We start from the raw sequence: 14,299 nt of genomic DNA, 5'->3' as shown, positions 1-14,299 counted from the left end.
GCGTTGTGTCGCTTTGTGTCGCGTTGTGTCGCATTGTGTCGCGTTGTGTCGCGTTTTGTCGCGTTGTGTCGCGTTGTGTCGCGTTTGTGGAACATTTTTTACCTAAAACCTACCCTTTTTAAACCCATTTTCGTGAAATTAAAGTTTAAGGATGAAGGGTGTTAAAGTAAATAAAATTAAGAACAATATTTTTAATTCAATGTAGTCCATTAGCCCCTTTCCCTTGGAGGTGGTTTTTTAATCATGAGTAGATTATCTTGTGCTTTTACTACAGAACCCTACATTGCAATCTCACAAAGGGCTATTGTCATATGAATTTAAGAAATTTTTCAATTTGACGTTTTATTTTGCTGCAACTAAATAATATTACGTTAATACCTACTTTTTATTTAATTTTTTCAACAGGTAAACGTAAAATTGCACCGAAAATTCAAAAGAATTTGATAAACTCATGAAAAATTTGTCATTAAAGTAGGTACCATTCTCAACTGGAAAAAACAAACCATAAAGTATAGTTAAAAGAAAGTAGGTAAGTACCACAACATCTGTCTTTATGTAAAATAATAATTTTTTGTAATTTCGCAAAAATGTTTCATATGTTATATGAATGTATGAGAACCATGAATCTTAAAGGTCTATACAAACATTTTTAATTAATTTTTTCTAAATTATGTTGAACTTAAATCTGAAGTCATAAAAAATGTATGACTTCAAATTCTTGAGAAAATTTTAAATTTTAGTTTTATTTTGTCCATTTTATTGACTACTGACAAAACTTTGCCAGTAACCGTACCCTTCTGTAATTTGTTTTCCATTCATTATTTGCTCTTCGACCATTATACCTTCCCTAATTCAATCGAGAGTAAATAGATACCAATTTGGTCCTTTGAATTTTTAAGACCGTATTAATATAAAAATTAAATAAAAATAAATGTGATCATGGCCCGTATCGATTTTTAAAAATTATTCTCGTCAAATATCAATATCATCGTTATTCCTTATGTATCCTTTTCTAAGTCTAGACGATTGCTTAATTAATTTCGTTCCTTATGTAATAAGTCCTTATTCTACAAAAAAAATTTTTAAGACCGTATTAATATAAAAATTAAATAAAAATAAATGTGATCATGGCCCGTATCGATTTTTAAAAATTATTCTCGTCAAATATCAATATCATCGTTATTCCTTATGTATCCTTTTCTAAGTCTAGACGATTGCTTAATTAATTTCGTTCCTTATGTAATAAGTCCTTATTCTACAAAAAAAAAAAAAAAAAAAATATGTAAACCAATCATAATGATAACCTTGAGTAAAATACGAGCCTTTCACGTCAACATGCGACAATACGACAAATCAGATATAATAATCCTCTTTATACCTCTCCATATGCAATGTCCTTCTGATTTCTTTAATTTTTTTTTTATTTTTTCCTACCACCACCAGAATCACTCATTATTCTTGTCACAATTGCCCGCATGTCTATCTATAATTTGGTATTTCCACAAAAACGAAGTAACCATAATGCCAACTTGATTCGATTCCAACAGAGAAAGAGAGATATAGAATGAGAAACCATCTCTCTTGAGTAAGAATTACTGAGGTTGGTCACGTTGGAGTGTCCTTGTATCCATCTAGGTATAAGGTACCTTCAACAGAAAGGACCGGCAAAAGCAAGAGTAACCACCCAATTCAATTCTCCTATGTCAACAGAATTATTCCTAGGTGACACATGTTGTTCTACCATCCGTCAGCATCATCGTCCTTGCTTTCAATCAAAGCCACCAGGCAAGAAGCTTTTGTTTAATTTTGTCCCTTTAATCCATACCTATACCTACGTCATCCCCAAGCTAAACAACAACCAACCAACCAAAGTCCACACAGTGCTTCTTTTGGGAAAACACTTCAAAGTTTCAACAAAGGACGAACGATGCACGCGTAAATACCTAAGCCCTCTCACATACCTCATATACGAAAGACCTGCCCTTTCTCATACCTACCTACCTTAATTGAAAAGTCTGGATGATGTCGCCGTCCATCTGGATGAACGTGTTGTTCTTGGCGAAAAAGAACGTCTTCTCGTGTCCCGTTTCGGCAAAAGTCAACTCGGGGCCACGTAGTTCGAACGGCACTGGCACATGCGAGGGATCATCGTAATGCCTCGGCGGCGGAGTGTTCGATTTGCCGCCGGCAACAGCCAGCTCCGTTGTTGATGGCTCCTTTGTCGTGGTCTGCAGCAAGTATGGCGGCAACGTATCTGTGCGCACAAATGAGAGAAACGTCAGATCTGGGAAAGAGGAATTATGACAAATTGCAAAAACTTACATGGTGCCCCAATGCAACGGTACAAGCACTCAGCTTCTGTATTAAAACGATTCTGACTGTTGCCCTCGCACCCGCCCCAAATAAAAGTGGTGCACTCGTTGGTTGTGGGCTCAAAGCGCCATTTGTAGAGGTAGTGTTTACACGGACCCGGATCACCGGGACCCGTGCACTTTTCATAGGTCTTCTCCTTGACTAATGGGCTGGTGGCAGTGTTGGTCGTATTGTTGCTGCTACTTATGTTGGTGCTGGGATTCAAGTTGTTGCTATTGTTGTTGCTGTTGTTGTTATTGTTGCTGTTGTTGTTGGTATTGGGGCCGGGAATGCTGTTCACATTCACATTCGGATTGACACTTGCTATGGAATTTGTATTTGCGGCAGGTACTGAGGACACGAATAATAAGTTGACTAAAACTAGAAAGTTGCAAAGCGTCCAGGCTACATGACGACGCTTCATTTTAAATCGTACTGGTGGAAGTGCGTTGTTTAGTCCTTTAGCTCTCTTTATGTTGGATCTGGAAATAATACAAAAAATGAATTTTTAATAAATTTCAAAATATCCTTAAGACGACTAAAAACGCACTTCAAAATGCAAAAGGATAATATCAATACATATTCGAGAGATGGTGGTAAATTAATTTGGTCCTTTAAAAGATTTATGGCTTTGTGTGTTTTATTGGTTTATATATATATTTGTATTTTTCCCGAATGACACTGAATATAACCAAAAGGCTTAAGGATCAACAAGTTGCCACTTGTGTGGTCCTTTTTGGATTTGATTAATGTGAAAGGCAATTTATATCCTTGAAGATGGTATTTTGTAGACAACATCAAAACCACCTACACCGACAAACTGACTGTATAAGTGATTGGGTTTGAGGTTGAGGGTCAGGGTTAAGATATGATATAAGAGAACAAAGCTTTAACCAAATGGACGACCCTGAATAAATTGCAATTTAATAACTTTGTCTATTTAGAATATAATATTGGGTGAAAGGAGAGTTATTAATAGGTGTTTATTTTAATAGAAAAGCGAGTTGAAGCCTTAAAGCAAACATCTTAAAATGTGTGTTGCTTAAGAGGATAAGGTATATATTTTATGTAGAGACAATTGAAGACATTCTATAGGAAATAATTTTGGGAATATATTAAATTGGCTTAATTTAGGGAATAAAGTTATTTAGATTATGCATTGTTTGTATGATATTAGAAGAACTAAGGCTTTAAACTCTGTGTTTTATAGGACAAAATGCTTGAAGCAAAACACGTTTTGTCAAGTTTGTCTCTCTATCAACACATCGTCAATCAAATTAATCACTGAATCGGATCAAAGCCTTCCCACAAAACATCAAATCAAGTAAAGGGAACATTTAGAGGGACATATATGTATGTGATGTCAACAAACTTTATTTGCATTAAGCAAGGTAATTAAGGCTTGAGTATATCCTGCAGTAATGCCACAAAACTATTTTAGAATAATTATTTCAAAAAAGAATTTTTTGGATATTAAGTGTTAAAAAATTCTCTCCATTGTGAAATTCGAAATTTATTGTAACTTCATATTTCACCCTCTTATTTTGTTAAGCCAAAAATAATGAGAAATGTTTTTGAAACTTCAAGTTTAATAGTTTTAATACAAGGAAGTGCCTTATACCTTATACCTAATCACTGTTTTGCAATAACATTACCTGCATTTTTGTCAGTGTTAAATTTGTGGCACGACATTCAATGAAGGAGCAAGGGGACAACTCTTAACTATTCTTGTGTGCGTGTAATTAATTTACAAGCATGGAAGGGACCTACAATTTACCACCGAGTGCGAATGTCTAACTCAGATGTAGGGCTGTAAAAGTAACGACAAAATGAGTACCCGCATGTACGTTACTTTTGATACTAGTACCCGCATCAATAATATCGTTACTCGTTACTTTCGTATTTTTCGTATATTTCGCATGTTTCGTATGTTTCGTTACTTTCGTTACTTTCGCATGCTTCGAATGTTTCGTACATTTCGTATATTTCATGTATTTGATACGTTTCGTATGTTTGGTTTTTTAAGTATATTTCGTACGTTGGTAAAGGGGGGTAAAAAATTAAAAAAAAAAAAAAACAAAAAGCATTTGTATAATCTAAGCTACATTTTAAGGCCAGAAACATTAAAATTAGTTCCGGCGTTCTCATGTTATAAGAGTTTGAAGGTAGCTATATTGAATTTTTTTCGATTTTTTTTTTAATCAAACGTGGAAACTTTTTTGAATTTTTTCCTAATTTTTCGACAAAACATTGGTAATTTAATGTTTATATTGTTTCAGTAATCTTATCACAATTCTTTAAAGACCTTTTTTTGAAAAGTACATCGTGCAGATCTCGGAATATTAAAACTTTAATACAAACATGTCGAACAATTTTTCATTTATTTTTTCTTTGAGAGTGATTTTCAAACCTCGTTTTCTCTGCTTTTTTTTTTGTGTTGAAAATTTTGCACTGAAAATAAACAAATTTTTTGAAAAACCAAAATAATTTTGTACATTATTAAGCTACATTTCAAGACAATTAACACCAACGCCATAAACACATTGGTTGCGCACGGGCATATTTTGGCCACATAACACAACGATTTATTGATCCTTGACAATAATGTTTTTATCGAGACAAAAGTCTATCTGGAGTTAGCATTATATGACTACGGTAACGATACGGATATGAGATGCGAAATGCGACAAACTGTGTGTATCACTTTGTTTCGCATCTCATACATCGGATTTAGTATTGAAATTGGAATCGTGTCGTTACTCGTATGTTTCGTATCTCGTATGTTTCGTACTGGTACTGAAACCCAGTAACGAAACATACGAGTAACGATACTATATAGAAAGTAACGTTTCGTTACTCGTTACTGAAGTGAATACCCGCATTTTAGTAACGAATACATACGATTTGCTACAGCTCTACTCAGATGAACTTTTTCACGGGAATCATATTCTTGGAAGCTTTGCTTATTTCTCGCAAAAAAAAAAAATAAATTATTTTGGTGGTAAAGGCTGGGAATCGAAACCAGACTGGTACTTAAAAAATTCTGGGGTCGTCAATTTTCAATCGACGTGTTAGCTATTTTAGAAAAAGAAAATGACTAAAACATATAGTTTTCATAAATAGCCAAGAGTTAATAAGTTCAAAAATTTAAAAAACACTGTTTTATTTCGCTTTTACATTGCTTTAAGGCACTACCAGTACCAGCCCTTTGCTTAAACGAAACTTAAGTCTTGTCTTGAGTGCCTAATATGACCACTATTTGAGGCGTTCACAATAATAATGGGTCAAGTCCACTTTTCTATAGAAATGTGGTCTTAAAAATTAAAGGTTTTGTTTTATCTTACATAGAATGAAAAAATAAAATGCACGACTGGGTCGCATTTTTGAAAAACGGCAACGCCATATTTCCGTTCTCCGGATTTTTTGCGAAAAACTAAAATCGCAGTTTTGTTAGAATCAATAAGAGTATAACGTACACCAAATTTAATCAAAATCATTAGAGCCGTTTTCGAGAAAATGGCAATACCTCGAAAACGGTATATGGGAGGTATGCTTTAAAAAAGAGATATTGAAAAACTAAAAAAAATGGACCTAGGGTATTACGCAAAAATCATCTGTACCAAGTTTCAATTAAATCCATCCATCCGTTTAGGCCCTATCTCGATGTACAGATGGACGCACAGACGCACAGACCGACGGACGACATGACGAAAACCACTTTTTTGATCCTATGAAACTTTTATTTCAAAAGTTCTTTTAGTTCCTGAGAAAGAGCTTCTCAAAGCTCACTTTAATGCACAAATTTCAAATGGACTTGACACATTTATTATTCTGGATGCCTCATTTATTTATTAAAGATAGATTAGAGAGTTCTTAAAAATTCTTAGTCTGAGCAAAAGACAATTTAGGTCGATTTTGTTCACACGAAGGTGGATTCTTTTTCAAATTCAGATTTTTTTTTTATTCATTCGGTCGGAGTTGACGTTTTCAACTTTTGCAACTCTTGAGAAAAAGTAGAAGTTGGGATATTTTTTTAAATTATTCCTTAAATTGGAGCAAACCATTTATTGGAGTAACTAAAGCTAAACAAAAATGGTAATATTAGGGAACCCGGCTGAATAGGTCCGATTTTGATGATCTTATTTTTCAAACGTCGGTAATTGAAAATATTTTAACCTCTATAGGTTAAAAACTGCCGATGTTGCTGCATTGATTTTTTTAAATTTTGTTGAAAATTTTTGTGAACAAAAAAAGATTTATTTTAAAAATTTTTTGTTTAAATTTCATAATTTAATTGATGCCAAAAGATTGTTTAGGAAATTTAAGAAAAAAAAAATATATGGGAGTGAGGGACGTTTAAGCGATAGATGTTACTTTTTCACAAATTGACTTCAAACACTTTTTAAGCGGGATAAAAAAAAAAAACAAAAATAATCAACTTTCAGAATTCCATAAAAATCAGCTGTACCAAATTTGAAGAAAATCCATCCACCTGTTTAGGCTGTGGAAATGTGTACAGATGGACTCACAACCGCAAAAACCTCAATTTTTTTTTTTTGACACGAAACCAATACTTGCCCTATAGAGCAAGTAAAAATATTGAAACACAACGGAAAGACTTACAATTACTCAAAAATACATTTTTAAAATTTATAAATCATTTCTATTTGTAAAATTAAAATTAAGTAAATTGAATGAAGAGTTTTTGAAAAACTCAGAATTTTGAAAAAAAAAAAGTTACCTACCTATTATAAAAATGTACACATGTCGTTTTTAACACTTTTTTTTGTAATAAAATATGCATTTATTTCTCAAAACTGTTTGGCCATATTAATTATTATTTGAAATTATAAAAGGGAATGTCAATATGTATTACAGTTTGTGAAAAAAAATTAAAAAGTATTTCATTTTGGAGGAACTTTTTTAAAAGAAGTTTTTGAAAAAAATTTAACTTAGGTATTTATTTTTTAAGTTGAACATTTAAATATAAAGTTATTTTTTCTTCTCTCTAATTGTTGAAGGTTAAATAGCGAATGTTTAAAGGTCTTGTTTGTCAAAGTCTTAAACAAAATGAATTATTACTTCGGAATTCAACTGATAATATACAGGGTGTCCCACAGTCACCGCCCCAAATGAAAACCATGAATTCCTGAGGTCATTTTAAGTCGAAAAACTTAAGAGGTAATTTTCTCGTTTTCGTCCCGTTTTCGAGTTACCACGGTTTTTATGATTTTTGCTCTCTTGTCCTTTAACTGGCCTTATCTTTGCCAAACTACGTTTGATTTAAAAGATTTTTTTTACAACCAATCAAGAATTTATTACAGTTTAAGTTTGTCTCAAAACTTTTTTTTCTGCGGTCAACCGTTTCTCCACAATTTTGCATCAAACTCAATTTTCTTCGTTTTTCAAGTTGTTTTTACACTTTCATATCATTTTAGTCAAAAAAACACGTTAATGACTATTAATTTTTTGTGCTTTTTATTAAAGCCCAGTTTATTTTCATAAAAAAATTAGTTTTATTTCATAAAAAAGGCTACTGAAAGTAATTAAAAAAAAATAAAGAAACTGAGTGAATTCGAAAAAAAAAATAATTTTTAAATAAAAAATTAATTTAAATGAATTAAAAACTTTTTCTGAGCTATTGTGGTTAAGAAAAGAACAAATAGATAAAGCTCAGAAAATTTTTTAATTCATTTAAATTAATTTTGTATTTAAAAATTATTTTTTTTTTAATTCACTCAGTGTTTTTATTTTTTTTAATTACTTTCAGTAGCCTTTTTTATGAAATAAAACTTATTTTTTTTTATGAAAATAAACTGGGCTTTAATAAAAAGCACAAAAAATCAATACTCATTAACTTGTTTTTTTGACTTAAATGATATGAAAGTGTAAAAAACAACTTAAAAAACGAAGAAAATTGTGTTTGATGCAAAATTGTGGCGAAACGGTTGTCCGCAGAAAAAAAAGTTTTGAGACAAACTTAAACTGTAGTAAATTCTTGATTAGTTGTAAAAAAAATCTTTCAAATCAAACGTAGTTTGGCAAAGATAAGGCCAGTTAAAGGACAAGAGCGCAAAAATCATAAAAACCGTGGTAACTCGAAAACGGGACGAAAACGAGAAAATTACCTCTTAAGTTTTTCGACTTAAAATGACCTCAGGAATTCATGGTTTTCATTTGGGGCGGTGACTGTGGGACACCCTGTATATGGCCAAAAATTTTTTTAAAATAAATTCATATTTTATTACGAAAAAGTTTGAAAAAAAGTCCTATACATTTATTTTAATAACAGTTTTTTTTTCACAATTCAGAGTTTTAAGACCATTTTTTCAAAAACTCTTCATTAAATTTACTTAATTTTAACTTAACAAATATAGAAATAAGCTTCTAGATTTTTAAAAATGTCTTTTGAAATATTGTGAGTGTTGCCGTTGTGTCCACAATATTTTTTTGTGTTTGAAGTCAGTGTGGGAGAAAATTGCATGTATCCCTTTAACGATGGAAGATTACTGTCCCATATATTTTTTTTTTTTCTTTAAATTACTTAGAGAATCTTTTGGTAGCATTTAATTTATGGAATTTATGCAAACAAAATTGGTTGTGTTAAAAAAAAATTTAATATTAATTTTAAAAAACAATTCGGCAAATATGGCAATTTTTAATATAATCTGTTAGTTCATTTTCGTTGTATCTCTGAAATCGTAAGTAGCTAAAATGTGGAAATCTGAAATAAAAATCGTTGTCTTTTGTGGAGAAAATTTAATTGTGAATTCAGCAAAATAAGGAAACCACAACAGTTTTACTAGATCTCCATTTAATTTTTTTTTTCTAAATAATAATTGTTCTCTCTATCTTTAAAGATTTCCATAAACAAATTTCATAAAATCACAACGTTTAATGAAAACAAAATTCCTATTATTAGTAGAGTAACTAAAGCAAATTATTAGGGAACCCGGCCGAACACCTCTGATTTTGACGATTTTTTTTTTCAAACGTAGGTAATTAAAAATACTTCAAAGTCTATAGATTAACAATTGCCGGTGTTGCCGTATTGTTTTTTAAAATTAAAATTAAATTTTTTTTTTAACAAAACCATTTTTTTTGCTTAAATTTCATAAAACAAATGATAGCAAAAGATTCTCTAGGTAATTTAAGGAAAATATATAAAAGGCAGTAAGGGACAATCTTCCATCGTTCAAGCGATAAATGCAATTTTCTAACATTCTGACCTCAATCACAAAAAAAATATTTTGAAAACAACGGCAACACCTACAATATTTTAAAATACATTTTTAAAAAGCCAGAAGCTCATTCTTATCTCTTGAATTTAAATCCACTAAATTTGATCAAGACTTTTTGAAAAAATGGTCCTCAAACTCAGAATTAAAAAAAAAATGTTATTAGAAAAATTTAAAATGACTTCTTTCCAAACTTTTTCTAATAAAATATGAATTTATTTAGAAAACAAATTTTTGGCCATAAATATTATCAATTGAATTTCGAAGCAAAAAAGGTAAAATATATCACACTTTTGAAAAAAAATGAAAAATTACTTCAATTTCAATGGTTTTTTTTTTATTAAAACTGAATTTTTGCATTAAAATAATTAATTTTCTCAAAGACTGTGGTGAATAGGAACTTTAAATTTTTGCTATTTAACTTTCAACAGTAAGGGTTATTAAATGAATAAAAAATAATTTTATGTTTAGATGTTGAACTTTAAAAAAAAAAAATCAGTTTCATTTTTTTTCAAAATTTTAATAAATAAAGTTCTTCGAAAATAAAATACTTTTTAATTTTTTTCATAAACCGTAATACATATTGACATTTCCTTTTATAATTTGGAATCATAATAAATGCGGCCAAAAAAATTTGAAAATAAATGCATTTTATATTACGACCAAGTTTAAAAAACGACATGTTAAAATTTTTTCAATAATTTTTTTTTTTTCAAAAATCTGAGTTCAATTATAATTCTTTCAAAAGCCGTTCATTCAATTAACTTAATTTTAATTTTACATATATGACTAAGCTTCTAGCTTTTAAAAAATGTATATTTGAATATTGTAGGTGTTGCCGTTGTGTTCAAATATTTTTTTTTGTGTTTGAAGTCAATTAATAAGAAAATTGCATCTATCGCTTGAACTATGGAAGATTGTCCCTCACTCCCATATATTTGTTTTCCTTGAATTTCCTAGACAATCTTTTGGCATCAGTTAATTTATGAAATTTAAGAAAAATTTTTGAAAAAAATTTGTTTTTGTTCACAAAAATCTTCAATTAAATTTAAAAAATCAAAACGGCAACACCGGCAATTTTGAATCTATAGACTTTAAAGTATTTTTAATTACCGGCGTTTGAAAAAAAAAGATCATCAAAATCTAAGCTGTTCGGCCGGGTTCCCTAATAATGCCAATTTTTGAGCTTTAGTTACTCCACTATATAACTTGCTTATAGGGCAGGTATTGGTGTCTTGCAAGAAAAAAACGGGTTTCTCCTATCACATAATTTTAAATGCAGTTTTATTGGTTTTTAATTCTTTTCAAATATTGCATTCAAAAATTTGTGTATAAATCAAAAATTTTAATTTTTTAAAATTTTTTTTGAAACTTTTGCCGTTTTTATACGTTTAAATTTATTTTTTTCGATTGCAAACAAGAAAGGGTTAAGTATTTAATAAAATTTATTTAATATAAAAACGGCAAAAATTTCAAAAAAAAAATTTAAAAAAATTAAAATTTTTGATTTATACACAAATTTTTGAATGCAATATTTGAAAAGAATTAAAAACCAATAAAACTGCATTTAAAATTATGTGATAGGTGAAAGCAAAAACTACGAAAACAGCTAATAATTTCAAAAACCGAAATAAAATATAAAAAAAATGTTTAACGGGAAATTTTGAATGTAATCTTTTAAAGGAACTATTTTCCAACCAGAATCAACAAACATTTTAAAAATAGATGATTTAACTCGAGAGGAAAAAAAATGTATGTATGAGTTAAAAATTTCCCATACAAATTTGTATGGGGAAAGTATGACCTTAGAGGCACGGGTTAATGACCCCCAAAAAATTTGTTTTTGCTAAATTCCCCGTATTTAGGCCCTAAACTTTCGATCTGGGGGGTGTCACCCCCGAAAACATCACTTTGGGAAATAACGGACACCCTAACGTTATATCCAAAGCAATTGCAACAAAACTGCATTTTAATTTTTTTCTCAGAAATTCCAAATAACAAAAAAAAAATTATGACCTACATACATATATGTGTAGATAAATACAAATCTTGCTTACCAAAAACTACGCAAACAAAAAGAAACTAGCATTTAAACAAATATTCATTAATCTGGTGACAGAATGGCAAATGAAAATATTAAGAAAAATTATCATATTAAAAACTACATACATAATTGCTGAGAAAAATTCAGGTTAAAAATTAAAAATACATCATGAACATTTAAAATCACAGTCAGCAGAAGAATCATCCAGACACATATTTGTTGTGTATAAACATAATGATGTTGACCCAATACTACATTATTTAAATTTTCATATTTATGTTAAAGTAGTCAATACGATTTACAAATATGGTCTACTGCACCTTGGGATGTCGTCTATCTCTTCTATAATATTTTCTATACTCTCTGCTCTATACCAATTCAAAAACTCAATCTGTCGTAAAAGCTGAATTATTTGAAATCTAAGCTGAAATATAAATTACTAGACGAATAATTTGCCGCTTCGATTGCGTTTATAAATAACCAGATGAAATAGAGGTACACATAACTTCCCTTTTCTATAGGATGCTGATATACATCTATTTCTACATATCGCACATTGAGGGAGCTCTTCTAAATAGTTGGGTACAAAAAGTTGTGTTTTAGGTCAATTTTTCAGTTTTGGTCAAAACGAATAAAATTAGTGAAATTAAAGTTTTAAGACCTTAGATTTTCAAAACTTCTTTTCATAAATTTTCCTAAAAGTTTCACCATTTTCTGAGGTATTTCTGGTGTGGAAATTTAAATCTCAGTTTGATTGTTTCTTGTGATTTGACTCCGGTCTCTTGGAAAAGTCATTAGATCCTTGATGTTTGCACGATCAGTAAGGATCAATTATATGATAAGAATTCCAAACGAAAATTGGCATTAAAGCCACTTTAATCTAAAATTTACATTCTGTCTCATTTCCAACATATCCTTGCCAGACTATCCAGCTTGGCCATGTTGGTTCCATGAAGGGGTCTTTTGTATCCATAATGGATGTCAAAATCGTTCTCGAAGCCTGAATGCGTTCTCCCCCTTTATAAAACATGCTCCCATTTCTTGCTATTTGGACAAATAATTGCTCAGTTAACATAAATTGTGTACACACATAAACCAGCAGCCAGGCAGGGATCTCTACACACGAATGACGACAATCGAAGTGAAGTGGAGAGTCCAGAGACGCAACAACAACCGTGCTTGCTATGTTGCAATAAATACTCGTAAATATCTATCAAAATTTTTGAAACGATTTTACATAAATATACAATCCTGTGTCTGTGTGTGTTAGCGGAAGGACGTGCGTTTATTTGTTCTCATATAGCGAGTTGCAAGAGAGAAGTTACCTATAAAGTCCACCATCATCATCATCATCATCACAGGCTTGCACATGGTCACTTCACTTGACTTCTTGGCGATGGTAATGGCGGGCAGAAGGCGGTTGGACAAAAACATTCACTACCGCCGCCCGTTGCTTTTATTATTCAAAACGAAACTAATCCTTGCTTTGGAAATTGGAAAAGTTCCCTCTGCAGGATGGAGGACATGAACGGTTGCTTGTTGAGAAGAGAGAACGATTAATACTCATATTAAACCGCACCACTCACACAATACTCTATATAGATGGAGTTATAGGTAGGCTATCAAAGCTTATTTATTTGCCTTATCACAGTTACTGCAGAAACTGCAACCATAAAGCTGAATTGAATTAGTAGGTTGAGATGGAATTAAATGTTAATGTTTTCAATCTAAATCTAAATAAATGCAATACGAAGTGAGCCTATAAAGGATATATGCGATTTATTTTTGTATATACAAAAGGATTTTATTTATTTTTATGCCATCAGTTATTGAATATGGTTCAATATGCTATTCAATATTCAGTTGATTGTGAGAATTAAATGAAATAAAATAACTTTGACTTTGAGTTGAATTAGTTAAGTATGTCAAGAGGATTTCACTTTCATTTTTTTAAGTTGACGTTGCAAGAAATTTAATAACGGAAGTGGCAATGCGGTCTTTACCATAAGGGCACACGGGGCCCGTGCCCAGGGCCCCCATTCTCAGGGGGGGCCCGAAGGAACGAAAATTTCTCTCACACATTTATTCTCAAAACATTTTTGTCGGGCAGACCATCTACCAAAAAATTTTAGTTTTATATGGCAACCAAATAAAGTTTTTTCTACACCTATACTTAAAATACAATATGCTTTCAAAATGAAAACAAATTATGTGGCGTTGTATGCGGACAAAAATTTAAATCCAAACGACCAAACCCAAATTAAATTTTCCAAAAAATAAGACAATAATATTTTCAAAAAACAAGAAAAATAACTTTTTTTTTTCCACTGTAGGTAAGATTATTTATTATTAATAAAAACAACGAATTCTCTTCCATTATCTTTTTCCTTAAATAATAATTTCGTTGGAAGTTCGCAAAACTGTCAAATTTGTAGTGCGTGTTAAAATCAGTGTAAAAATATGTGTAGATTCGTATTAAAAGACGAAAAAAGAATCAATTCGTTGGCAAAAAAACATCAATACTTTTTCCGTTGGAAAACGTTTAAGAAAAAACTATTGCCGGCTCATCGATGGTACATCAATGTTTTGATAATTTTTTTTTTCAAGTTTTCTTAATTTTAATATTTGTATAAACCTTTTTATGTCAAAATATTCATTAAAATCG

General features: G+C 30.6%; 2 protein-coding genes across 9 annotated transcripts in view; one reads left to right on the top strand and one right to left on the bottom strand.

Moving 5' to 3' along the window:
* The window catches only part of LOC129910387 (axotactin), a 127,949-nt gene that overhangs the window by 78,420 nt on the left and 35,230 nt on the right, over positions 1-14,299 (bottom strand). For all 7 annotated transcript variants that reach the window (XM_055987756.1, XM_055987761.1, XM_055987759.1 and 4 more), the window contains exons 2-3: positions 2,323-2,834; positions 2,002-2,254 (exon numbers count right to left, since the gene is read on the bottom strand). In XM_055987756.1, coding sequence (XP_055843731.1) covers positions 2,002-2,254; positions 2,323-2,776 — 707 coding nt within the window. In that variant the 5' untranslated portion in view covers positions 2,777-2,834. The remainder of the gene's footprint in view (positions 1-2,001; positions 2,255-2,322; positions 2,835-14,299) is intronic.
* LOC129910386 (probable serine/threonine-protein kinase DDB_G0282963) overlaps positions 20-14,299 on the top strand; it is a 364,973-nt gene continuing 350,693 nt past the window's right edge. Inside the window, exons 1-2 of one of the 2 annotated variants that reach the window (XM_055987749.1) lie at positions 20-166; positions 406-529. The gene's annotated coding sequence lies outside the window, so the exon portion shown is untranslated. Of the gene's footprint in view, positions 167-394; positions 530-14,299 lie in introns of those variants that run through there. The other variant, XM_055987748.1, reaches the window with a different exon arrangement.

The sequence above is a fragment of the Episyrphus balteatus genome, chromosome 2 (genome assembly GCF_945859705.1).
Source record: "Episyrphus balteatus chromosome 2, idEpiBalt1.1, whole genome shotgun sequence".
Classification (NCBI taxonomy): domain Eukaryota; kingdom Metazoa; phylum Arthropoda; class Insecta; order Diptera; family Syrphidae; genus Episyrphus; species Episyrphus balteatus.
Note: the sequence above shows the minus strand (reverse complement) of the source record. Positions and strands in the feature narration are given on the sequence as shown.